Source organism: Grampus griseus (assembly GCF_964374135.1).
Source record: "Grampus griseus genome assembly, chromosome: 6".
Classification (NCBI taxonomy): Eukaryota; Metazoa; Chordata; class Mammalia; order Artiodactyla; family Delphinidae; genus Grampus; species Grampus griseus.
In genome coordinates, this window is record NC_139000.1 from 19,638,533 (window position 1) to 19,664,399 (window position 25,867).

The 25,867-nt window shown below is 55.9% G+C and overlaps 1 protein-coding gene across 1 annotated transcript in view; it reads right to left on the minus strand.

The window, feature by feature from the left end:
- Window positions 1-25,549, minus strand: part of COL27A1 (collagen type XXVII alpha 1 chain) — a gene marked incomplete at its 5' end in the record, with an annotated part of 142,909 nt that extends 117,360 nt beyond the window's left edge. Inside the window, 5 exons of the mRNA XM_082656534.1 lie at window positions 906-959; window positions 5,226-5,279; window positions 13,098-14,830; window positions 19,009-19,079; window positions 25,485-25,549. Coding sequence (XP_082512660.1) covers window positions 906-959; window positions 5,226-5,279; window positions 13,098-14,830; window positions 19,009-19,079; window positions 25,485-25,549 — 1,977 coding nt within the window. The remainder of the gene's footprint in view (window positions 1-905; window positions 960-5,225; window positions 5,280-13,097; window positions 14,831-19,008; window positions 19,080-25,484) is intronic.
- Between the last annotated feature and the right edge of the window lie 318 nt (window positions 25,550-25,867).

Here is a 25,867-nt window from a genome sequence, read left to right on the forward strand (position 1 = left end):
CTTTTCCTCGTGCTTCTCACTCCACGCGCCACCCTGGACAGCTCTGTTCTCTGCCGGTGCTCCTGGAAGGCACCAAGGCACCCCGGGGCTGGAGCCCCCGACACTCATCAGAGCGCCAGTCACGTGGGTTTCTGGTCCCATCTAAAGTCCAGAGGTGGCCTCTCTGTGCTGGCCACCCCCCAGGGCTCTATCTGCAGCTCAGAGTCTCCTGAGTTTCAGAATGTCTGCGAATCATCTCCACCGGGCCGGTCTACAGATTCCCAGATGCAACATTCCTTCTTCCGGCTCCTCAATTTGGTCACCTAGGCTAACACCAGGGAGTCACCATCTCTCTCCTCTCACCCATCACCGAGTCCTCCCTACCTCACCTCCACATTGTCAAGGTGCCCACTCCCCTCCTCCCACACCCCTACGCTGGCCTGTATCACCCCAGGTCTCCCTGCCTCTGCTCTGGTTCCACACCCCCCAGTCCATCTTCCACATGGCATCCGGGGTCTTTCTCAAACATGATCTTTCCACGTCCCTCCCGAGCTCAAAACTTGACATGCCTCCCCAGGGTGTGTCTTATGACCCAGTAACACGTACATTCGAGCTGGACCTTCACAGCCCTCCCTATTTAGCAGCAAATGACCTTTCTTTCCACTCCCTCTGAGGACCTTAGGTTCCAGCTGCCCTTCTCCCCCTCAACCCCTCCCCACCAGAAGCTAAACTCTTAACTCCTCACTGTGTCTCCAGCCTGGTACAGGGCCTGGCACCTGGGAGGCTCCAGGGAGTGCTTGAGGCCTCCACAGTGACCCTGAGGCCCAACCACCAGGAGCCTCTAAGAAGAGAAGCTCCCCCAATGCAGCCCTAACCTCAGCATCCGTCCCACGGCTCTCCCTCCAGACCCCACAGCAAACACTCACTTTGGCTCCAGGAGGGCCGGGGAGGCCTGGATTTCCATAAGGCCCAGGAGGACCCTGAAAGGGAAAAGAAAAAAGAGATGAGGGGAAAATAGGGGTCAGGGCCTGGCACTTCCGCCCACCCATCTGCTGGGTCTTCCCTAGTCAAGTCTCAGCAGTCTGGCCATAGCAGCTGCTTGCAGAGAGGCTCCCCTGATGCCCGGCCCCGTGCTAAGCACTTTCCGCGCATTATCTCACTTTAACCTATTAACCCACAAGGTAGGTGCTACCACGATTCCTATTTTCAAGATGAGGAAGCTGTTGCTCAGAGAGGTTTATAACTTTCTCAGGTCACCCAGCTGCTAAGGGGCAAAGCTAGATCTCAACCTCAGATGCGTGGCTTCAGAGCACAAGCCCTTAACCCCTGAATGTGACCACCTTTCTGTGCGCTCTCCACCTGGCCCCATGAGCCCCTCCCACACTCGCTTCCTCAGGCTCAGAGCACACTTAGCTGTTTGCTGCCCTGACCACGCCTGGTATGGATACTTCCTCTCTGTAACACTTTTTTTTTTTTTTTTTTTTTTTGCGGTATGCAGGCCTCTCACTGTTGTGGCCTCTCCTGCTGCGGAGCACAGGCTCCAGACGCGCAGGCTCAGCGGCCATGGCTCACGGGCCCAGCTGCTCTGCGGCACGTGGGATCTTCCCGGACCGGGGCACGAACCCGCATCCCCTGCATCGGGAGGCGGACTCTCAACCACTGCGCCACCAGGGAAGCCCTGTGTATCATTTTGTCATGCTGTCCCATCATCTGGCATGCCTTTCCCACCCATCCCCTCCAGCTGAAACCCAACCCATTCTTCAAGGCCTGGCTTTAATGCCACCTCCTCCAAGGAACCTTCTGGGACTCTTCCTGCTAAAGGGAACCTCTCCAGACTTCAGACTCCAACTGGACTCTGTATGAGCCTCTGGAGTTGCGAGCCCAGCCAAGGGAGCACTTGGCCGCTCTGAACAAAGGGGCATCCCTCCTGTGGCCCCAACACGTAGTCAGAGCTCTCCCTTAGATTCCTACATGCTCTGAGCTTACAGGGCCCCCCAGGGACCACGAAGCAGCTGGGAAGACTGAACTCAGAGAGTCAGAGTCTTGGCCAAGGTCACACAGCAGAGTAGCGTCCAAGAGAGGGCCGGGACCCAGTTTTTTTGGCTTCAAGTCCAAGGCTTATTCGTGGCACTGGATTTTCCCAGGCCATATTTGAATCTCCCTTACAACAGCTGCGGCCTTATGTCCACTTTCTCTGCAAAGGCCCTGGGCTAGCGTCCTGCAGCCCAGTAATATAAACAGAGTCCTAAGAGTTGAGTACTTTCTGGAGGTCTTTTGTCCAACAGGAATAATCTGAGGCATTGGGGATGGAGACAGGCACCTCGAGGGGTGCCCCCTACTACAACAGCCTCTAGATACACTGCCCTTGTCCCTGCCCCCTCTTGACTCATCTGGCTGTGTATGAATTTGCTTCCTTCCTCTCTCTTCAAGGCCAACTTCCCAGCTGCAGCCTGTCACATTCTGCCCAAGGCACCTCCCTCTTCCTCCATGCCTGAGCTGGGACCCTCCCCTCCTCCATCCATGTGGAGGAGGAACAGAGTTGAGAGGCTCACTCAGTCTGGGGAATTTATAACGGTGTCATGGGTGACCTCCAAAATAATCAGCCCTCCAGCCCCTTCCCAATATTTCACCAAACGCTGTCTCCTGGCACCTAGATGCAATATGGTCCCAGTTCTGAGCCTTCCCCCTCCCCAGCCTCAGTCTCCCCATCAGTTCCATGAATGACAGGGACTCATGGTGTCTAAGGAATCTGGAAGACCTCAGAGCTTCACCCCAGCCTGGGCTCCTGGGCTCTAACTTTAGAGCTCAGCCTGAATTGGGAAAAGGTTGGACGGGGGTGTTTGAGGAGGGGACCTTCACATCTAGCATCCTAGAACCAGGCATGGGCTGTGCCAGGCAATGTCCAAGATTGACTACCTCTCCCCAGTTGTGCCCCCAGCTGCCCTAAAGATGGAGGGATAGAGCGCTCGGCTACCCCATCTGCAGCTTGTGAAGGTGAGGGCTTCCTGCTTTCCCATCCCCACTCCTCCACTCCTCTCCAGCCACTGCCTTGCAGAGAAATGAATCACATAGTTGACTGAGAGCCAAGCAGACCGACTCTACAAATGCTGCAGCCCAGAAAGCCGAGTGGAGGGAGGGCCTAGGGATTCCCCAGCATCCCTCGATGGGTCGAGGGAGTATGCAGAGGTGGAAAGGGGCCAGCCACAGAGCTTTGGATGACCTCAGATAAAGCCCTGACCCTCCCTGAGCCCCAGAACCACCATCTGTACAGAGGAACTGGGATTGTTTAATCCCCGCATTCTATTATCTTTGGCATTTTATGATCTATGGAATTTCCAGTCTAGAAACAGGGTGATGGGCAGCAGGGAGTGGGGAGTACTCCGAAAGCCTGAGAGGGATGTCAGGAGAGTCATTCCCTCACTTGTGGAATTTCAGAGCTGGTAGGAACTTTGGATGGAAATGCCTTACCATGATCCAGTGTTTTATAGATGTGGAAACTGAGGCCCAGAATAGGGAAGGGACTTGCCTAAGGTCACACAGCTTCTTGGGGGAAATGCTCTTGACTCCCAGACTAGAACCCATCGGCAACCATTTGCTCAGCACCTTCTGCACACAGGGTACTCTGCTAGGCATTGGGTGAAAAAGAAAAGTCAACAGCGCCTGTCTCTGGCCCAGAGAGGCTCAGTTGAGTTGATGGAAAAATTAGCGCAACAGGTAGTTTAAGAGTCAGACTGTCTGCTGCTCTGGAGTCAGACTGTCCGGGTTCCATCCTGGCTCTGGCATTTACTCTGTGTTTGAACTTATCGAAAGCAACTGAACACTTCTGAGCCTCAGTTTCCTCACTTGTAAAATGGGGATAGTATTGGAACTTACTTATCGGGAAGCCTGGGAAGACGGGATGAGATCCTGCATACGCCACCCAGGTGACAGAGTTCAGCGGTCAGTGTGAGCTTTGACAAAGGGACCCATGCCAGCCAGAGGGGCAGTGAAGTGCCGCAGGAGCGCCAGGAAGGAGGTGATCATCAGAAAAGGAGGCGGCATTTGATCTGAGCTATGGATGGAGGAGGAATTTGCCAAGGAGGACATGCCGGGTCAAGAGGACAGTCCAAACAAAGGCACAGAGGCTAGGGGCTCAGGAGGAGTTTGGAGGCCCAGGCAGACTGCTACGTCCAGGGGCCTCATCCTGGTCCCAGGCTACAAGGTCCCTTGGCCAGCATTGTCCATGATACCTCTGTGGTCCCCAGCTCTGGGCAAGTGCCCCATGGAGACTCCAAAGCCAGGAGGAAATGCCACTTCAGACAGCAGATTCCAGAGCCCTGGGCCCAGGGAGCACAGGGCCAGGTCTGGAGGGAACTAGGGCTCGAGTAATTGCATAACCAGAACCATCCTCTGGGCTCAGAGCTAAAAATATGCCCCAGGCAGCTATCTCTGCCAGGGCCTCGCCAGGCCCCCAGCGTGGGAAAGGCTGATTCAGCCTGGGCACAGATGCCAGGCGCCATGGGTCTGAGCCCTCTTGGGAAAACGACAGATTTCTCTCCAAGAGGACCCCTAAGAGTCCCAGTATTATATGATTAAGAGCCTGGGTTCCAGTCCTAGCTCTTCCATTTCCTAGTAATTTGGTTTTCTCATCCCTAAAATGAGAGTGGTCACACTGGCCCATGGGGGTCCTGGAAGGAGAGAGGATCAAAATAAGACAGCATTAAGTGACATGCCAGGCATAACAGACCAGAGCTGTTTTTCACTCCGAGGTTCCGGCTAGCTCCTACCAGCCACCAAAGCCCTGCCAAGCCATTCTCCAGACTCTGGTTGAACCTCTCAGCATGGGAAGCTCACCCCATCCCTGGCACGGCCCATCTGGTTGCCTATGTCAGCATCGCTACCCCAGGTTGTCCCAGCAGAGACAGGAAGATGGATGCAAGTGTCATCCTCTCCCAAGTCAGCTTTTTTCCTGGACAAACACTAAAGCCCATCAGCTGAGGGGATGGGCAGAAACCCCTTCTCCACTCCAGGCTGCCAAGGGTGATACCCACAATAGACAGCATAGACTCTTCAAGAGGTTCTCACGGTCCCATGCCACGTCTGGCCACACAGTGCCCCCTAAGAGCCCTACGTCCACTCCAATGGACAAAGTGGAAAATGGGTGCCAGGCAGCATGAGGACACACAGCAAAGCTGAGACTTCAGGGGCGATGGGGTACAGGACACAGAGCCTACCAGAACGCAAAAGGACAGCGCGTGATCACTTACCCGAGGACCCCGTGCACCAGGAGGTCCAGGGAGCCCAGGCAGCCCAGGGGGACCCTGAATAAAAAGCAAGAAGACAGCATCAGTGCCCAGTGGCAGAAGAGAATGGAATCATGTAGTCATTCAACAAACCTATCCAGAGCTCTGGGCATGGAAACCCTATGGTTGAGAAGAGGGATCCCTTGAGGTACCTACCTGAGGAATGCATGCTCTTTGGGGTTTTCAGGCCATTGCAGCTGCTGTTTCTTGGTCTTTGAAGCGCTCATCTTTTATCACTCAACTAACTTAGGGTGTCGCCTCCTCCAGGAAGCCTTCCCTGATCCCTCCCCTAAGTTGGGCCAAGCCCTTTCTTTCCCTCTGCTTTAAAGGCCACTGTATTATATTTGGGGAATTATCTGCTTAGAAGCCCGTTGCTCCCACTAGACCATGGTCTCCTCAAAGGAACTAGTGGGATATGAGTCATCTCTCTCACCCCAAGGCTCAGCAAGAGATCTCAGAGTTCAGCCAAGTTATCTGCGGAGCCTCAGCAGAGAAGGGACTTGTCCAAGGTCACACCAGCATCTCTGCACCACGGAGCGGCAGTGTAGCATCAAGGGTGTAAGCAAAGACTGCTGCATCAGACAGGCCTGGGTTCAAATCCCAGTGCTGCCACCTACCAGCTGGGTTTGGGCAAGCTCCTTAACCAGACTGTGCCAATAAAATGGAGTAATAATGCCCTCCTCATTGGATTATCGCGAGGATAAAATGAGATGGTAAACATATAACACAATGCCTAGTATGCAATCGTCACTCAAATGTTGCACCTATTCCAGCGGTCACAGCCGGGTCCAACCTTCATCACCACGCCCTGAGAACGTGCAACAGCCCGCTCACTTGTCTCCCTGCCTCCCCCCTCTCCCCCCTCCAGTCTTCCTCCACACAGCCTGGTTCACCTTCCCAAGGCATTCCCCCTGCTCAACAACATTCAATGGCTCCCCATTTCCCACATAAGACGGGCCTAACCCCGCATCATGGCATTCAGGGAGCACCTGTCTGGCCTCACCTCTCTTCCCTTCCCATAGGAAGCAAGTCAGCCCAGCAGACTTACAAAACCGCAGTCTGACCTTTGTTCAAATCCTGGTCTTGCCACTTAATAGCTGGAGACTTGGTGCAAGGCCTTCAGCCTGAGTCTCCACAGTTCTCCTTTACCACAGCTACTGCCCTGTCTACCCCAAAGGAGTGAATGAGGATTAACTAAGTGCCTGATGTAAAGAACTGAACACAGCCTTCAAAGGAAGCCAGGCTTTCAAGGATGTGTGAGGCCTGGGGAATTCATTTGTTTCAAATAACCATCAACGAGATTCCAGGTTTCCTGCCCAGAGTTAAAATCGGTGTTGAAATCCCAGTATGATTTGGCTGGTAATTAATCCAGATCTCACGCTGGGCAGCCTTGATTCACAGTTCTGGTCTGTGAACACCACGTGCTTGCTCGTCCATAAATAAAAATCAGAAGAGAGATCCAGACAGGCAGACATGGGTACCAAGGCCCCAGGGTCACTGGAAAGAGCCCCGGCCGGAGGGAGGGAGGCTCTGCGTGACCTAGTGCAAGTCCTGGCCATCTGAGCCTCCAGGTACCTCTGGCCAAACTGGCAGCAGGCAGCATTCCTTCCATCCAGAGCCCAGGGGCGGGGTGGACAGTTTCTAGTCTTTTATCTACCTCTGGGGGTTGCAGATTCAGGGTCAGCCTACTCTCTGCTCCTCCCTGGGAAGTAGTAGAATACAGTATAAGACAGGGGCCTGGGTCCACACTGGGCGCCCTCACTTACTAGCTGTGTGGCTTTGGGCCAGCTCCCTCCAGCCTCCAAGGCTTCATTCCTTAACTGTAAAATGAGGCTGTACCAGCACCTAGCTGACAGGTAATCTGTAAAAAGTGCAAATCCTAGTGCCTGGTACACAGTTAACGCCCAGCAAGTTAGTGCTGTTTCTGTTAAGCAAGCTGCTGGAAACTCCCCAACTCAAAATTTTAAGTCACCTTCCCCAGCATCTGTTTGGGGGAGAGCAAAGGTTTCCCCTCCTAGAAGGTCCTCCTCGGCCCTATTCTTCCAGGTGACCCAGAATCAAGGGGAAGTGCGGGGTGCTGAGGCCAAGCGTTACTGCAGTACCTTTATCATGACTGAACCCTCTTCACGGATGAGAAACCACAGAGAGGCTCGGAGAGGCAAAGTGATCTGCTCAAGGCCACACAGCTAACAGGTAGGGCCTGGATTCAACCAAGGATCATTTGACTTGTTCTCTTATCCTGGGCAGCTTCCTCACAGGCAATCTCGGTCAGGTGCGTCGTGACTAGGTGCGTAAACTCGGGTAAGTCCCTTCCCCTGTGTGGGCATCTGTGAAATGACTATCCCAGAACCTTCCCAACACTGGCGTTCCCTGAATTTCTGTGGTGATGTCCTCCTCTAGGTTTTCCAATGGGAGAGAAACGGTGAGATCACGTCCATCTCCCAGAGAAGGTGGCCAAGGCCCGGAGGGGTGAAAGATGGTGCAGGGCTTCAGGGAGAGGCAGTCTCCGTGGGTGTAGCTCCCCGGTGGGCCCTGGGACAGCCACCACTGCAGTGGCCTGGACACACCCTCTTGGCATCCAGCCTGGAGTCTGACCTCATCCTTGACATCTGCAAAACAGACTCTAAGTGCCAGGCAGGACCCACGGCCCCGCCTGGTGATGTCAGTTCACAGCTGGACTCCTTGACATGGCAGCCCAGCAGCCCAGCTGCGGCCCCAGGCAGGCCTGACCCTCCCACACGCAGTGAGGCTGGGTGCCCCCTGCCCTTCTCGCTTGATCCGAGACCCTGCCTGCTCACCGTGCAGTGGAAAAACGCTGCCATTTCTTTCCAGGGCCCGAAGCCTGAGCGGGTGACTCCGGGATGATTCACAAGGCCAGGGTGGGATTTTTCCACTCCACGCTGCAAACAACGGGGCCTCTGAGAGGGCCTGGAGCTGAGGGGGAGGGGAGCGGGGGCTGCAGGCCTGTCTGGGGGAGGTGGACGAGGCCTGGGCTCGGGGCTCACGCAAACAGAGCCATGGAAACAACCAGGCAGCCGCTCTGGGCTTCCCCCAAGGGTCCTGGCCTCCAACAGTCAGGCCTAGGGGAACCCCATCCCCCGGAACAAGTCCACCCTTGTGTCCAGCTGCAATAGCCCGCCTGCCAAGCCTTGCAGAAGGAAGTAAGTCCTGGCTGGCATGGCCCCTGGCAGCAGGCAAGGAGAGGTTTCGCAGGCCTGGGATCTGGGAGACCTGAGTCCAGTCCTGAGTGAGCTGCTAACAGCCAGGTGACCCTGAGCAATGACCTTTCATTCTCTGGGTTTCTGCTCAGTGCCTGCTGCCTGGTAGGGAAGGCAGGAGATCTCAAAAGGCCCTCCCATCTCTAACCATCTGAGCTCACGATTATTCCCAAGGTTAGCCCAAAGGGCACCGAGCTTTCCTCAGTCTCTGTCCGAGGGAAGGGCCTACTGGGACAGGCCTTGAGCAGATCACTTCATCTCCCTGTGCCTCTGGGTCTCAGTTTTCCCAGCTGTAAAATAGGACTACAATACCCCCCCTTTTTTTTCCCCAAGATAATGTATACGCGTGCTGGTTATTCTCCATTTGCTCCCCAGATCCATTCTGTGCCCTGGGAAGCTGACCTCTACAGGCTGCACTGCCAGGCTTCCCCGCTCTCTGCTTCTGGCTGAGTTTGGTCAATGGGAGACCCCAGCAAGAAGCTTCTCCTTCCAGTAGAAGGAGAGGGCGGGTGGGGTATTTCTCTCCCTGCTCCCTCCTTGCTGTGCTATAGTTTGGTCCCAGCTCCTGTCCGAGACCCCTGTTCATGCTTTAACTCTCACTGGCTTCTAGCAACACCTTCCCCTCCCCTTGTAATTCACGTTGGACCCCATGTGCTTCTCCAGCCCCTGTTGATTCCTTTGATGATGCCAACACCTCTGTAAATAATGCCTTCCTTAAACTCTCCTCGATTACCCTGTTCTCTGCCTGGGGTCACACAAACTGCTTAGCACAGAGCCTGGCACGCAGCAGGAGCTCAAAAATCATATGCAAAGACAAAGCAAAATGCCCCTCCGTTCTCTTGGATTCTAGATGATACCAGTGTAAGGGGTGAATTGCTCAAGATCTAGCCCTGATTCCTAACTGCCAACGGCGTGAAGGCCCTCCTGTGCCAGAACCTCTTGGTTCTCTTAGGGCAACAATGCCCCTACCTCAACCATTTACACATCAACAATCAGCCACACACATCCACTGGAACCCATATTCTAAAGCTGGGTGCTTTACGCCTCTCATCTCAGACAACCCACATAACTTTGGAAAGGTAGGTGGTACCATACCCTTGTTTTACAGAGGCCAAAAACTGAGGTTCAGAGAGGTTAAGTGACTTGCCAAAGGTCACACAGCACCTAGCACCTAGAAGGCACTCATTCAACATTTGTTGAAAGAATGAAAAGATGGCTGGATAAGGGAATGGTTCAAACCCAGGTCATTCCAAATCCAAAGTCTGTGTGCTCTTGCACTACAAGCGCCTCCTTACTGCACCGGCAGCAAAGATCTGTGTAACCTCAAAGAGCCTGGCCTGCGTGTCAGGACAACCTGTTTTCCGTAAGGATCAAATTCCTTCATTCATCTCCCAGATAGTCATGGAGCATCTGCTGTGGGCCAGGCGCTCGGCCGGGTCTCCCCGAGGTAACGCTTGGAAAAAGTGCAAGGGTGTGCAAATGCCAGCAGCCTGATCGTGAATAAATAAGGCCTTGACTCGCCTCCTCCTGGGCGTGGGGCTTCTGTGCAGCTTCTGTGCAGCCTCTGTGAACCACAGCTTCCCCGCCCCTAGTCACCCGGGGCCAAGCTCAGCTTTTCCATGTTCCCCCTGCTCCTGGGGCTCCCACAGAGCTCCCTCCCGCAGTGCTACAACTCCTGGCAGGCCTGGGCCCACAGCTCTGGCTCAGCCTCTGCCAGTCTGTCCCGTGCCCCTCGAGAACCATGCAGAACTGGCCAGACACAGCCTTGAACACCCTCTCAGGCTCTGAAAGGTCCTGCAGTCATTTCTAAGAAGGGAGCTCTCCCAACACTGGGTCATAGCGGGGAGACAGCCCCAGGGAGAGGAAAGAAGTTCCCCAAATCACCCAGCAAGTCGAAAACTCCAAGGCAGCCCTGGAGATTCCTCAACCGGCTTCCTCACAGGAGGTGGGAGCTATTACCGTCTGCAGAAACCAAAGCTTAGAGTGGGTCGGGACTGCAGAGCTAGTAAGGAGTGGAGCCAGGATTTAAACCCAGGTCTGCGCGTGCCCAGACTGGGGACAATTAAGCCCCATGTCCCGGGCAGCACAGCTTCTGCTCTGCTGGGGTTAGATCCTGAATGTACCTGAGGGTTTGGGGCGGGGATAAGAGAAAACAGAAGAAACACGAGTTCTTGTCACTGCTGTTCAAAGATGCCACCTCAATGAATAATTTCTGATATCTGGTGAAATATAAATGACCAGTTCGCCACCAGTTTGCCACAGCGGACTGGACAAAGCTTCTAGAAGCTTCTTGGTTCCTACTGGAGTGAGACTAGGTTCCGAGCCGGGGGGAGGGTGGGATTAGGGGACAGCACGGGACATGAGGCAGCATGGCACCCGGGCACACTGATGTCTTCCCTCTTGCCCTCATCTGTTCTGGGCTGGAGAAGGAGGAAGAGCCATGGTCCTCACTGAAGCTGCATCCCAGCTCCTCCTGCAAGAACATGCTGCGTGCCCTTGGCCAAGTCTTTTGTCTCCCCAACCCTGGTCCTCTCATCTGTAGAGGAGGGGTTAGTGCACACATCCTACCCGCCTGGATCAGTTTCTACAAGGTCCTAAAGGGAGATGCCACGTGTGTGGAAGTAACTCATGAACGTGATAGGTACAGAAACAGAAGATTTTTTAGACATTGAACTCTTCACTTGAGACCAAGGACAGGGCCTGACACAGCGCTGAAGCCCTCAGCCTCTCAGCCCTGAGTCCTAGGGTCTCAGAGCAGACACTCGGGGTGGGGGGGGCGGCGGGGACTGGAATGTGCTGATCTTGGAGTCTGGAGCTGGGGCGTACACTTCAGCTCTGCCTCCCACGTGCTGTGTGGCTTCTGAGCGAATCCTGGCCCTTTCTGGACACAGTGTCTAGGCTCCTTACCCGCCCAATGATGAGGGTGAACTGAATGGTCCCTGAGCACCCATCCCCTGAACAGGTCAACTCCAGCACCTTCTTTGATAAGGGGGAAGTTCAAGACCAGATCTGGCGGGAGGCCTCACCTCCTGCTGACCCACATCACCAAAGCCCAGGAGGCTCAGGCACCCGAAAGGCCCAGCGGCAGAGTCTACACCCTGAAAGCCTGCTGCTGCTCCAGTTCTGCTGGCTTGGACACGGCCTCCCTCATTCCACGTCACACACAGCCTTGGGGGACAGGATTGGCCTCCTCCACTCGGCGGGGGGACCTTTCACCCCCTTTGACCTCACAGCCAGTGAGGCCAACCCCTCCACAGCTTGGGAAGCTGAGCTATCACAGGCCAAAGGTACCTGGTGCCCGAGTACGACTGGGTAGCCTGGAGGGGTGAAAAGGGTTTCTCCTGCTTCGCTCAGCTCCCCACTCCATACCCTGCCAAGTTCAGAGCACGGGACTTGAGCAGAATGTTGACATAATTGCAAAGCAATGCATACAATTTCCGTAAGTTCTACAATATGGTTATAATAAAAACGGGCTCTCGGTCCCCTTGGAGACAGGCTGAATAAATATTATTCCTAATGATTATTAAAACTCATTAAGTGTGTTTGTAAGGCCTGGGAATTCCCAGTATCTGCCACTGTCTCCACATTGTGGGGAGCCTAACCCCAAGCACGGAGCCTGGTGGGCGATCCGGCGCCGGGAAGGAGGAACCCACACGGTGGTCATCTCCAAGGAAGGAGAACAGAGCAGAGGCCCGAGCTTTCTGGAAACTCCATCTTATCATTCCCCACCCGGAGGAATTGGCCTCCAGCTGCAGAAAGGTCGCTGCCCCTGGAGACCGTCCCAGGCATGCCGGAGGCATCGACCCTGAGACCGTTTCCTGCACGTGGAAGGTTCTTTCTCTCTTCCTTGACCCTCCTCACCCCGAACTCCTCTACCAGGGGCCACACATCAAATGTCTACAGGAGCCAGGCAGGTAACAGAAACAAGATGAAAGGACTGGGTTTGAAGGCCAAGCGGGAGACGTGTGGACAGGCACACACAGGAGGGGGCCTGTCCTGTCTAAGGCAGCAGCCCTGACACAGCCGCAGCCCACGGGCCACTGCATCTCTCCCTCTTCCAAGAAAGAGGTCACCCAGTCTTCTAGAAGAAATCTCTCACATTTAAAAAAATATTAATAACTTATTAAACATTTTTAAACAATGCTGCACGTGCAAAAGAAAACACACTCAGCCCTACCCGTGTGCGACCTTCGCCTGAAACTCGCAGACAAGCTGGTGAGCTGGAGGAACCCTGTTCCAGGGCTCAGGCCTTTGGGCACTGCGTAACCTGGGGCCAGTCAGTTCGTGGTTTTCCTTAAGCCGCTCAACCTTTACAGTGAGGCTAGCAAAGAGGGACTTGGGGCCTGGGTTAACCAAAGCCCAGGGTTTGCTCTTACCTGGAGAGGGCCACCCGACCCAAGCCCACCCCAGGGGATCACACATCTGGGGCAGGATGTGCAGTCATGAATACAGCCGAGGTGGAGGCATGGGGGACCCGGGTTGGAGTCAAGGCCCTGCCTGTAAGCAGCTCCCTGCTCTAAGCTGCTTCACTTCCTCTGCCCCGACCAGGAGCAACTGCCTACCTGCCCCAGTCACCCGCTCAAGCTCCAGGCAGCAGGCACACCCCACCCAGTCTTACCGGTAAACCACAGTCTCCCTTGGGCCCCGGAGGTCCCATCAGCAGCAGGAAAGGTGTGGGTCCCACCAGGTGGAAGAACGAAGAGCCAGTGCTCATGGGCTGGGGGCTGGAGGACAGGAATGGCGCCGGAGCCAGCACCGAGGCCGGGGTGGTCTGCTGGCTGGGCCGCAGCTGCCTGGGGCTCGGCCCAGTTGTCGGATGGTTAACTGGGACATCCCTGGCTGCCTTCCCAGGTCTGAGAGGGACGGCCTTCCAAGGGCTGCTCTTGGATCTGATTTTCTTTGCGGCTTCTGGTCCAGTGGGTTTCTTGCTTCCAGTGGGGGCTGAACCAGGAGCGAGGGTGGGAGGCATCGCTGTGGCCTGGGGCCGAGCAGTCCTGGAAGCTCTAGGACTGGGGGCAGGTGAGGGGGGCAGGCCGGCGGGTCGGGGAGGTGTGTGCGTGTTGGTGCGGGCAGGGGCTAGCTCACTGACATGACTGCTCGTCTTGGCCTCCGCCTGGGCCACTGGGGGAAAAGACCTCTTAGAGGAGCTGGCAGCAGGAGGTAGGGGCCGGGTGCTGGGTGCTGGCTGTCTGGGTGTCACAGGGTTCCTCTGGATAGGCTTCACTGTGGGACAGGAGACTCTGTCAGGAGCTGGGTGGGAGGTGGGTAGCACCGGCTTCTTGGTTGGGGGGGCTGCCTTTGTGAAGGAAGGCGGAGCTGCCTTCCGGGTGGGGCGGGGACTTTTGACAGGGGCCATCGAAGGAGAAGGGCCCGAAGGCTTGGTGGGGTGACTTTTGGGGATTTTGGTGGCTGTGCTCTTCTGCAGTGGCTGGACAGGCCTGGTGGAGCTGGCGGGAGAGGCTGGGGGCACGGGAGGCAGCCCTTCACTGGCTGACAGCCTGGCAGGTGGCAGGAGGGTCCGGGCTGGGCCTCCACCCGTGAAGGGCTGGTGCGGGCCTGTGCTGCTAGTCCTTAGGGGCTTGGCGGGCACGGCAGGCATCACAGTCACCCTGGGCCCCCTGCCTGCTGGCCGTGACGCCCGGGCTGGCGTGGCAGTGGTCAGGTTCTCCAGGCCCAGCAGGGCAAGGTCGGTCTGGAAGGTGAGGGGTGTGCCAGAGCCTCGGGGGAGGAAGGGTCCCAGCTGGGGCCGGTACGTGTCAGCCTGTCCACACTGCTTTCTCAGGTGGGTACAGTAATTGTGAGCGACCTGCGTCACGGGGTAGATACTGAACTGACACAGGGCACCTTCAAACTGGACTGCGTGTGGGCTCATCTTCCCAAAAAGGAACACGCCCTCAGGGTCAAGTGCTGGGTCCCTGTGGAACGGCAGCGGGACAGGCACCCGGTGCTGCCCGCAGGCCGTCACCAGGGTGACGGTGCGGCCGCGGAGCTCCAGGGCCAGGTGATGCCAGTGCCCGTCGTGCACGTCGAGGTCAAAGGCCACAGAGCGCCGGGGCCCCAGGTGGACGACTGTCTTGCCGGGGAGGAACTGCAGGCCCAGCTGCAGCTTGTGCTTCCGGTTGCGGACGGCGAAGAGGAAGGCATGGTTCACCCGGTGGGAGCAGAGGCTCAGCACCAGTGCCAACTCTGTGCCCAGGGCGGCAGGGACGACGGCAGCCGTGGGGGCCTGGAGCCGGGCCCGCTGCGTAAAGATGAATCCTGACTGGAACGGAATGACCCCTGGGGGCGGGGGGCTCCGGCCGCCCGCTGCCTTCGTCCAGCTGAGGCCCAGCTTTTGGAGGACGTCCACATCTGGAGAGGGAGGGCAGAGGGGGAGAGGACACAGTCAGGGCCTGCTTCCGGCTGCACAGACGGTGAGGACAGTCCACCCGCTGCTACCTGCTGCCCCATGGCTGTGGCTGATAGCACAGAGATGGAACCAATCCCTCGTCTGGCTACGTGATCCTGCATATGCAGACCGTCCTCCACTTATGATACAGTTACATCCCGATAAAGCCAAGGTAAGTTGAAAACATCCTAAGTCAAAAATGCATTTAATACACCTAACCTACGGAACATCACGGCTTAGCCTAGCCTACCTTAAACAGGCTCGGAACACTTACGTTAGCCTACGGTTGGGCTAAATCATCTCACACAAAGCCTACTTTATAACAAAGTGCTGAATATCTCACGTAATTTATTGAATACTATAAGTGAGAAACAGAATGGTTGTACTGGTTCAGAATGGTTTAAGTGTATTGGTTGTTTCCCCTCATGGTCTCGTGGCTGATTGCGAGCTGTGGCTGCCGCTGCCCAGCATCACGAGAGAGTATCATACTGCATATTGCTGGCCTGGGGAAGGATCAAAATCAAAAACTCGAAGTACGGTTTCACTTTTGCACCATCATCAACTCAAAAAATCATAAAATCGAAACATCGTAAGTTAGGGACCATCTGTAGCGGCTAAAAACACAGACTCTGGAGCCAAACTTCCTGAGTTCAAATCCCACGACTTACTAGCCTTGTGACTTCAGTGCCTCGGTTTTCCCATCTTTTAAATGGGGTAATAGTAATACCAAACTCAGAAGGACCTTGTGAAGATTAAATGAGAATGCACTTGGAAAAAAATGCCTGGCACAAAATAAGCACTTTTGAAGGAGAGCTATTAATATTAAACATCATGATAATCACCAAATGCTAGAACTAAGGGTATAAGAGCCTGCCCACCATGGTTTGTTTCCCCTTCTCTCTTCCTTGAAAGCCATATCCTCCAGGAAGCTGGCCCATAAGTGAGGGAACGACAGGAATGTTCATGTCACCAGAGCTTGGGAAGGCTGTCCAGGGGACCTGACTAGTTTCACCATCGTTTTCACCCAGTCTCCTTCCCACCCCCGAAGTCTCTCTCAGGCTGGAGCAGACTGGGGGAGCTGCTGTCTACACAGAAGGCAGAGGACATTTCCAATGACTCCCTTCCTCCCTGTGTGGCCTTGGACAGAGCAGAGGAAGTAATCGAGGCATCCCTGCAACCTCTGTCCTCTGGCGAAGCGTCTGGACATGGGACCGTGGTCTGGCCAGGTCACATCCGCCTGGTAATTATGCCGACTGGGCTTGCCAGAGCAAAAGGAGGGCTTCCAGGGTGTTTATGGAAAGGTTTCCTGACCTTGCCTCTCGTCGGGTCATTCGACCTCCCCCAGTTGGCTGAGCTGCCAGTGTCTGCAGAAGCCTGCTCAGGAGCTCCATCTCAGCAGGAAAGGAGAGGCTGCCTCCGGAACTGGGTTCTGGGAAAGGTCCTCAGGCCCCCTCCTCTGAGCTCAGCATCCTAACCCCTGAGTGTGGAATGCTCTCTCCCTCATCGCCTGGAGCAAGAGGGGGGTGCACGGGGCTGAATGCAACCAGCTCTTAGTAGACCCTAGGTCAACCACTGTGAGATGGACAGGTGGATGGACAGAGAGATAAATGGGCTGGAAAAAGCTGAGAACCTGAGTGCTGGTAACATAGCAGCATAATGGTTCCATAGCGGGCTCTGGAGTCAGAAGGCTGGACTTCAGAGCCAGACAAGACCACCTGTGAGTCCAGACCCTGAGCCTCAGTTCTCTCTGCTGTAAAACGAGGCTGCAAAGAGTGCCTACCTCATCGAGGTGTTGGGAGATGAAACGGAGGTCTTCCTTATTATCTATCCTCACCCACCCCTGCATCAGGTACCTCTGGCCAAGTCTATTCCTGTCCCCCAGGCCTCAGTTCCCCTGCCTGAAAGACAAGGGAAACCAGACCTGGAGGTGGCCACAAAGTGCTAAGAATGTTCTAAGAACTCTGTAGCTGTAGGCTGCTGTTTCACGTTGGCTTGGATTGAAGACTCTTATTCTTCCCTAGGACCCGAGGGCCTTCACTTCCCTTCAAATTTCTCCTTTCTCCCACCTGTCTGTCCCCAAGTCCTAAGGTAAAATAAACCACACTGTTTAAGGACTGTGAGTAGTAGCATACTTTATACGTTTAATCACTGAAAGCCTCTTACTATCGTAAGATACTTCTCACTATAAACAACTTAAAAGGTAGGAGCCACTTGTAATGACAGAAAGTCACTGCTCCCTGTCCCACCTCGGCAGCCCCTGAGAGGCTCTCAGGCCTGCACACATCTCTCCCTGCACCCTGCAACTTACAGCCGCTTGCACTCCCTCAGGGAAGATGACAACCGGCCGGGCCAGGTGGCACCGAGGAGGTTTCCCTTATCATCCTCTCCAGATGGGTTTTGTTTTTGTTTTTGTTTTTGTTTTGCTGCATTGGGTCTTCATTGCTGCACACGGGCTTTCTCTAGTTGTGGCGAGCGGGGGCTACTCTTAGTTGTGGTGCGCGGGCTTCTCATTGCGGTGGCTTCTCTTGCTGCGGAGCATGGGCTCTAGGGCACGCGGGCTTCAGTAGCTGTGGCGCATGGGCTCAGTAGTTGTGGCTCACGGGCTCTAGAGCGCAGGCTCAGTAGCTGTGGCGCAAGGGCTTAGTCGCTCCGCGGCATGTGGGATCTTCCCGGACCAGGGCTCGAACCCGTGTCCCCTGCATTGGCAGGAGGATTCTTAACCACTGCGCCACCAGGGAAGCCCTCCACGTGGGTTTTTAAGCTGACACCAGGCAGTCTCCAGGCCTCCCCTGCACACTACCTGCAGCTCAGGGGCCAAGTCCCCAACTCTGCTACCTGGAACTGACACAGGTGGTCACTGCTAAGCTTCCGGGAGCCTCTGACCACTGTGGGCTCCACGGGGATAGAGAAGGGCCGCTCTTGCCCAAACTTGTCAGGTAGTATATAATTAACAATAAGAAGAAGAACTAACATTTATTGAGCACTTACTATGTGCTTTACATGGGTTATCTCTCTCTATTCTCTCAATCATTTATACAGCGGGTACTGTTTATTATCCCCATTTTACAGAGGAGGGTCAGAAAACTGAGCGATAGTAACTTGCCCAAGGTCACACAGCTTATAATAAAAGGCCCAGCTGGCCCCCGGGTCTTTGTCCTTCCTTCGTCACTATGCTATCCTATCCTGCGCTGGAGCCCCTAGACTGGTTGGAAGGCAGGGTGGAGACACATCCAGAATCCCATCAGGGGAGAGGAGTTGGGGGACAGGGGAATGAATTCAGCCCAAAACCAAGATGGAGGGACCCGGCCAGCTGGCCACAGCAAGATCCCTTTATTACATAAACCGGGCTCCACACTGCTCCAGCCTCTCCTCACCACCCCCCTAGTGCCTGACTCAGGACTCTGGACAGCTGTTCACCTACTCTGTGGCGGAAAGAGCAAGCTCGGAAAATATGACATTTGCACAAAATGTTGCTGGGCAGCAGGAGTCTCTTCCGGGCACAGCCCTCCCCTTCCAGGAGCCCAATCCCTGCCCGGTGGCCAGGTCAGGCCACAGGGGCTCTGGGAGTGCCCGGCCGCCTGCCCGTGCTGGGCGGGCGTGGAGGAGGGGGAGGGGCTGCTATTTTAAGTGGCATTGTGGCCGCTTGACAAACAGATGTGGGAGACGTTTCAGTTTCCGTGGGCAGTGGTGTAGCCAGCCTCCCGCTGCCTGGGCCCTCTGGACAGCTCCTCAGGGATAGCCGGAAAGAGCGGCATCTCACAGGAAGGGGAGGGCGGGTCACAGGCGTGGGCAGTGATGGCGGTGGCCTTTGTGCCTCTTGTTAGCACTTCTTGGGGGTACCCATTGGACAGAGGGACAACTGCAGCTTACTGACCCAAAGTAACTTACATTCTGCCCTGGAGAGGAACAAAAGCATCACCTTTCCACATTTCTGCACTGAGCCCTTTCTACCCTTCACAAAACATCAAACATGATTCTCTCAAGCCCAGAGAGAAATTTGCCAATGACTGGCTCCATTCTACTGATGAGAAAGTCGAGGCACTGAGCTCCAATTAGGGGAACTGATGTCTCCTACCCCTGCATTCTCAGATCCCTTCTGTCCTCCTCTGTCTCCCCCTGGACAAAGAGAAGAGAGATTTACCTTCAGGAGCTCCTTGGGTGGAAGCCAGGTGACAGGCAAGGGAGACTAAGATCCAGGTGAAGAGAAACCCCCTAGAGACCAGGAGACACAAGCAGATGTGACATCAGCTTCCACCTCTCACGTCCAGGTCCAGGTCCAGCCAGGGAGTTGGGAGTGGATCACCCAGCCCCAGTCCCACCCCAGTCCCGCCCAGGGGAGGCAGGAAGCGAGGCACAGGCTCCAGGGCTCCGTCGGACCAGCCCACGCTCCCGGGGGTCCAGGCACAGCCTCTTGGGGTAGGACCCGCTTACACAGTACAAATACAACCTCGCTTTTCACAGATCAATAAACCAAGGTCACCGGGCGGGAACTAGTAGGCAGGAAGCCCTGCCCTGGGCCGTCAGGAGACCCAGGGTCCAGCTCAAAGTCTGCCGCGACTCACTGGGCAACGAGGGAACAGCCCCTGCCGCTCCCCGTCTCTGGGCCTCAGTCTCTCCATCTGTCCTGTGGCCTTGAGATCTTGAGGCCCAGCGGGCAGCAGAGCCAGGGCTGAAAGGTCAGTGGGAAGACCAGGCTGCTCTGCTTAGATGACGGGTAAACTTTGCAAAGGGCAGGAAAGATGAGAAGTCAATCTCCAGACTCACGGCGGAGGGCGGGAGAAGACCCCTTAGCCAGGACCAGTGTGTGCTAAGGAATCTGCCTCCTGGCTTCATGCTGATAGGAAATGGGAGAGAGCGAAGGAGAGAAGGGGAGACGACGGGGAGTCAGGCCCCCACGGGTGCAGACCTGGCCCCATTGCTTACCAGCTGTATGACCCTGGATGAGTCCCTCCGCCTCCCTGAGTCTGTCTCCTCCTCTGCAACTCGGCTGACACTCCCTATCTCGCAAGTCAGGCGTGAGGATTAAATGAGCTCATGCATGTCAAGGGCTCGGCCTGTTGCCAGCCACCAAAGTGCTTCTTATTCTTAGACCAACCCTGCTGTCCCTGCACTCTGGGGCCCGGAAGGGTTAATGCTCTGCTCAGGGGATCCTGCCAAGATGGGCAGAGGCAGTGATCCGATCTCACCTTCCTGTGGGAGCAGCCACTGGCGACACCCGAAGCCACCAGGGCATCTGATCCCGAGGCAGGCAAAGGGGAGGGCGGCACGTGGCCAGAGTCGGCCAGCTAGGATGCAGGCAGAGAGAGCCCCGACAGGCGGGTGGTGAGGGCAAAGGCTGGGACACGTGGGCCCAGGATCCATTTTCAAGAGAAAGCCTAGGATGATGTGCTTCTGGGGAATCACGTAATCCAGGAAACCCATCTGCCAGGGTGGATGTCTGGAGTCCCGGGTTCTTCCCAGCTCCCTGGGAGCCTTGGAAAACACCCTCTGATTTAATACCAAGTACTCCAATTTAATTGCAATTAGGATCGATGGTAATCCTGACCTGGACACTGTGGAAGACACTGATGGTTACCTACCCACAGCCACCCCCCTTTCTGCTAGGTCAGGGAGACCTGAACTTCAGAGGATACTGGATGAATCTGGATACGTCTAAGCCCACTCTGGGAATCTGCCATGCTAATGACTGGCTTAGGCGTGCATATGTGACCCAAATGTGGCCAATGAGGTGTGAGGGATGCCTGTCAGGGCCTCTAAGAAAGAATTTCAAAGGGACATGGAAAAGGTTTTCCTCTGGCCTGTGCATGTTGTTGAGTGAGGACCTGCTGCTGCAGCCATTTTGTGCACATGAGGTAACAAGGCGCACAAGCATGTGAGGACGGCAGCATGGAAAAACAGTGGGTGTCTGATGACACTTGAGATGCTGAATTGGCCAACCCTATTACTGCTTTTCCTTTGGGCCTCTTGATATGGGAGGTAATAACTCCCCTCATTGTTTAAGCATTGTTCAATTGAGAGTTAGAGCGTAAGGTGAACTAGCTCAAACAGCACTCAGACGCTGACGGTCCCTTGAAAGCCTTCTCCCGCTTCTGGGCCTTTGCACATGCTAATCTGAAGTGCTCTAGACACTACTCTTTTGCCTGGTCAGTTTCCACTCATGTGTTAGATTCTAGCCTTGGTGTCATTTCCCAGAGCCTGCCGCACATACGTCACCAGGTATCCCATGTATGGTCATTGTCTATTTCTCTGTTTCCCTTTCTAGCCCAAGTCCCTGCAGGGCAGGGACCACATCTGTCTTGTTCACTCTTGTTTTCCCAGCACCTGGCAGGCATGTAGTAAGTGTTCAGAGTATTTTTGCAGAAGGAATGAATGTTACCTGGTATTACAGGACTCTGGACTTCACAAAGTATCTTCCCAAAGCTTTAACTCCAGCAGGCCCACCCCACCTCTGACATTTTCCAGGGATGCTTCTAGATAATCCTTGCTCCCTCCTCATCCTCTCCAATCTGCTGCCACTGCTGTGAGAATGCCTTTTACACAAGGCCTGTCCTCCCTGCCTCCATGGGCCTCACCTCCAGCGCATCACTAGCAATCACTAAAGGTCAGTGCCTAGCGGCCCTGGTCTTGTCTCGGGAGAAGGGTAGAGGCTGACCCTTCTGGCATGACCTGCCCGCTTGAAGCAAATTGGCAGACACATCAGCTGTGATGAACAGTAATAGGCAGCTTTGTTTGATTTGACAAAAACTGAGGCCTAGGGACGGTAGATGCTTCCTCAAGGTCACCATGGGAAGACTCTGGGGACACAGCTCTTCAGTACTATTTCCCACACCCGCCAAGTAGCTACTCAGGAAACTGGGGCCAGATGTAGTGGGGAAGAGCCATCTCCTACATCCCAGTCTTGGTAGTTCCAAAGCACAGCTGCATAGCAAAGGCTCGGAGAAGTCTGCGATAAGGAAATTCACTGCACTTTCCGTCGGTCAGCAGTGCCTGAACTTGAGGACCAGGGAACTCATTTTTCCTGAGAACGCCTCCTCAGAAGACACCGCCCCTAGCTCTCCAGTGTTCCTGCAACGTTACTAGTCTCTGTTCCATTTCCTTCCGGTCTCCTCTCTTCCCAGCCCTTTCCAGGCACCAGCTCTCACTCCTTGAGTCTCTCCCTGTGTCGTCACATCCACCCTTCTTAGGACGCTCCCCAAGCTGATAAAGAGAGGCCAGGTGGAGAGGAGAAGGTGCAAGAACGACGCACATCCTTCTCGGTCAGTTTTTCCTGCTGGGGTTATGCCAAGGTGACCACCCTCTAGAGAATAAGAGGACGTATTGGGGGCAATATCTGTCATCCCTAAAGGTCAGGAGAAAGAAGACTCACAGGGGAGATGGGATCGGAATCTTCTCTTCAATTAAGCTTCCTAACACCGTGGTTTCTGACTCGAGAATTTCGGCCCTGAAAAGGCCTGTTACAAAAATATTTGTCTCCCTTTCATTCACCTCAACAAATGCAACTGACCCTCTCAGACCTGGATTCTGTGTGCACTTGACCCAGAAACTGCCGAAGTATAGCACGAGAGTATAGAGGCCAGACTCTAGTCCCAGCCCCTCTTTATAGAGATGGGCCACTGAGGCCCAGAGAGGGGAAGTGACTTGCCCAAAGCCACACAGCAATGTCAGCGACCCACATCATCTGACTCCACCACCTAGAAGACAGTCCTTTTCGCTTGACTCGTCTCCCGTGGAGAAGAAATCGGAGACTTACAGGGACTTCCTACTTGCCAGACACCAGAGTCCCAGCCTTCACCAACAGGAACAGAGATGCAGCCTGGGGAGCCAACAGCCATCTAAGTAAGCTCCAGGCCTGGAAAGTTGGCTCCCAGAGGGAGGCCCTGCCGATTCATTTGCTCCCGTTCCAATCCTGTTTAGGCTACTGCTAATAACGTTTAGTGCCTGCACTGGCTCAGAGCTTTGTTCTTCCAGACTTCTGTTTTCACCGCTGACTCGTGGGCCTTGGCTGGGCGAAGCCAGGGCTCCAGAATGTCGGGAAGACCAGAGCTCAGCGGCCAGAGACGGCAGAAGGCGGCCGAAACGGGAGCCACGAGTTAGGGAGCCTGACCTTGAAGACACAGCCTGGTCACACGGCCCTCCAAGAAGGGAACCCAGGTGTTCCTTTCTCCTGCAAAAAGCCCTCTGCCAATGCACCTAGCGTGGTTACTCCTGGACCACGAGGCCGGCCAGAGCCTGCAGCTGGTGTGCGTGGTTTTTCCTCTTTCCTTGTTACCTGAGAACATACAGGCGCTCAGAGACCCACACAATTTGAACATCCACTGTGAGCTCAGAGCTGAGACCCAGGGCACAGAAACACAAGGAAAGCAGCCCCGTGGTCTCTGGGCTTAGCTGTTATCCCATGGAGTAAGCTGGGAAGGATGCAGCCAGAGGACCACAGGAAACAGAAGGGGGACGAACCTGTCCCACCTGCCTCCATGGATTGGCCAGGCCCCACGTGCCCAGACAGCCACGCCCAGGCTTTCTTCACACCTTACACCTCGTCCATGGGAACACAGACAGGGCATCTGTCTGGATAGGATGCGGCCCAGAATTTTCCAGTTGTTTCACACATCCATTCAAGATGAAGTGAATAATGATATATAAGTAACAGCTGCCATTTATTGAGCACTTACTACATGCCAGGCCCCGTCCTAAAAGCCTTTTACAAGCACAGGCCCACTAATACTCACAAACACCCTTCTGGCTGGGAATGAGGATGCCCGTTTGGGGGGATGAGAAAAAGGAGAAGCAGAAAGACAAGGTGCCTGCCCCAGCTCACAGGGCAGAGGCAGGATTTGCACGGCTTGACTGAAGTACCCTCTCTGCCCGTGGGTGTGAGTTTATGTTTTGCTTCCATTTCCGCCATCAACTGAAATGGCATTTTCGTGTGCCAGGCAGGTTGTGGGGTATCCAGAGGGTCCCTGAACACAGAGAGGGAGGAAGAGCCTATGCCAATAAAGTAATGGGTGGAGTGTGCTCAGGGGAGGGACAGACCGTGGGTCACATTTGGAAGGCAAGTCCCCTCCAGTGCGGCATCAGGGGTGCTGACGGCTGTTGAGCTGAGCCTTGCGGATGGCAGGCTTATGGAAGCACGAGGGAGGAGGGGTGTTCTGAGTACAGGGAGGAAGGGGAAGGAAAGAGAGGCCAGGGATGCTCCCTAACGGTGTCATGGAAGCTGGGCTGGGAGCAAAGCTAGGAGGCACGCAGCGGGCCAGAGGGCGCAGGGTTTGGGGCACTGCAGTGGATGGGGAGGCAGGGGCTGGGCCGCAGTGTCACTGCCCACTTACCTAAAGCTTGGGCCCCACTGTGGGGCGCTTGCCTGGTACCACTTTTCTACCCAACCGCTGGCATCTGCCCTGGCACAGGGTCTTCTGGAGAAAATGAGTCAGCAGTGTGCTTACTGGTGCTGTGTGTGTGTGTGTGTGTGTGTGTGTGTGTGTGTGTGTGTGTGTGGCGGTGAGGGGCGGGGGAATCTCAGCCAGCCCACTTTTTCCAAGACATGGGAAAGAGAGGGGGAGGCATCACCCCCCTGATTCCAGCGCAGAGTGGGCAGGGCATGGTGGCCAAGGGCGGAGCTACAGCCCTGACCAGCGTCTTGGGAATGTCCTCCGGTCCTGGGGGCAGGACGGACAGGGAGCAAGTTCTGCGCTTCTCTGGGCCGTAAGCACGAGTCCACAGGGCCCTGAGGGGCTGCTCCCATCCTGCCCACTGCCACCCACACCCACACGCGGTGACTCCCTCCGGCACATGCTCACTCTTTTACAACTCCTACTCCACAGGCTGGGAATCAGAGCCTCTGGGTCCCAGCCCCTCCCTGGAGATTCCCTGCCCCTCTCTGGCCCTGAGTCTCACATCTGTGCAACGAGGGGTTCGAATTAGTCATCTCCCAGGGCCCTTTATGCCCTGACATGCTGGCTCTCACTTTTTCCTCTCTCACACGCAGGACAGGCATTGAGGACCACCCCCCGCCCCTCCCCAAGCAGGGAAGCACTGAGACACACAGACCCAAACAGACTGACACACATGCGGAGATTTCCAGAAACAGGGGACGTGCAAAGACACACAGACACTGAGACAGCAGCAGAAGCCGAGACCCGCAGTCCTAGAAATTTGCAGACAAGTTTCCCGAGAACCGACAGAAACGGAGACTTACAGGCTCGGGACCTGTGGACACGGACACTGGAACACACCGAGACAGTCAGAAATGGAGATCCCCCCTCCCCCAAGCATCCAAAAAGCCCCCTTCCGCCCCCCCCCCTGCGCCCGCCCGCCGCTCCAGGCGCCACCCCTACCCCCCAATCCCGATTCCCGGGGCTGGCTCTGCATGGGACCCTCCCCAGCTCGGCCCCCACCCCAAGGCGATCGGGCAGCCGCGCCAGGCAGGGAAGGGCGGGCAGCGCTCTCGCCAACCCTCGCCGGGCCGGGGGCGCTGCCCGCTTTAACTCTTGGCGGCCCGCCTCGCAGGGGTGAAGGAAGGAGCAGGAAGCTGACGTTCCGCTGGAAGCGTCCCGCGCGGCGGGGAACCCCCGCCTCCGGAGCCGCAAGAAGCTGGGGAGGGGGCGTCCCCGAGCCGGTACTCACCTCCCGCGCGCCGCCGCCGCCGCCGCCGCTGTGCCTCGGGCCCCCCGCGCCGATCCCGCTCCCATGGCGGGCCCCTACTTCATGCTCCCGAGCCCGGGGGGCAAGTGTGGGCGCGCCCCATGGGGCCGCCAGCCCCCCGCCCCGCCGCGCCAGGCGGGCTCAGAGCGCTCGGCCCCCACGCCCCCAGCGCAGCCCCGCTCCCAGGGGCGCCCGAGCAGGCAGGCAGCGCGGCCGGGGCTCCGCGGGCGCCCGCGCCAGGCCCATGGTCCCAGGAGTCCCGGCGCCGCGCTCGCCCCTGCCTCGCTCTTCTCTGCTTCCACCGAAAAGGAAGAAGAAGCAGGGGAAAAAAAACAAAATTCAAACTTTTGGAGGCGGGCTGCTGG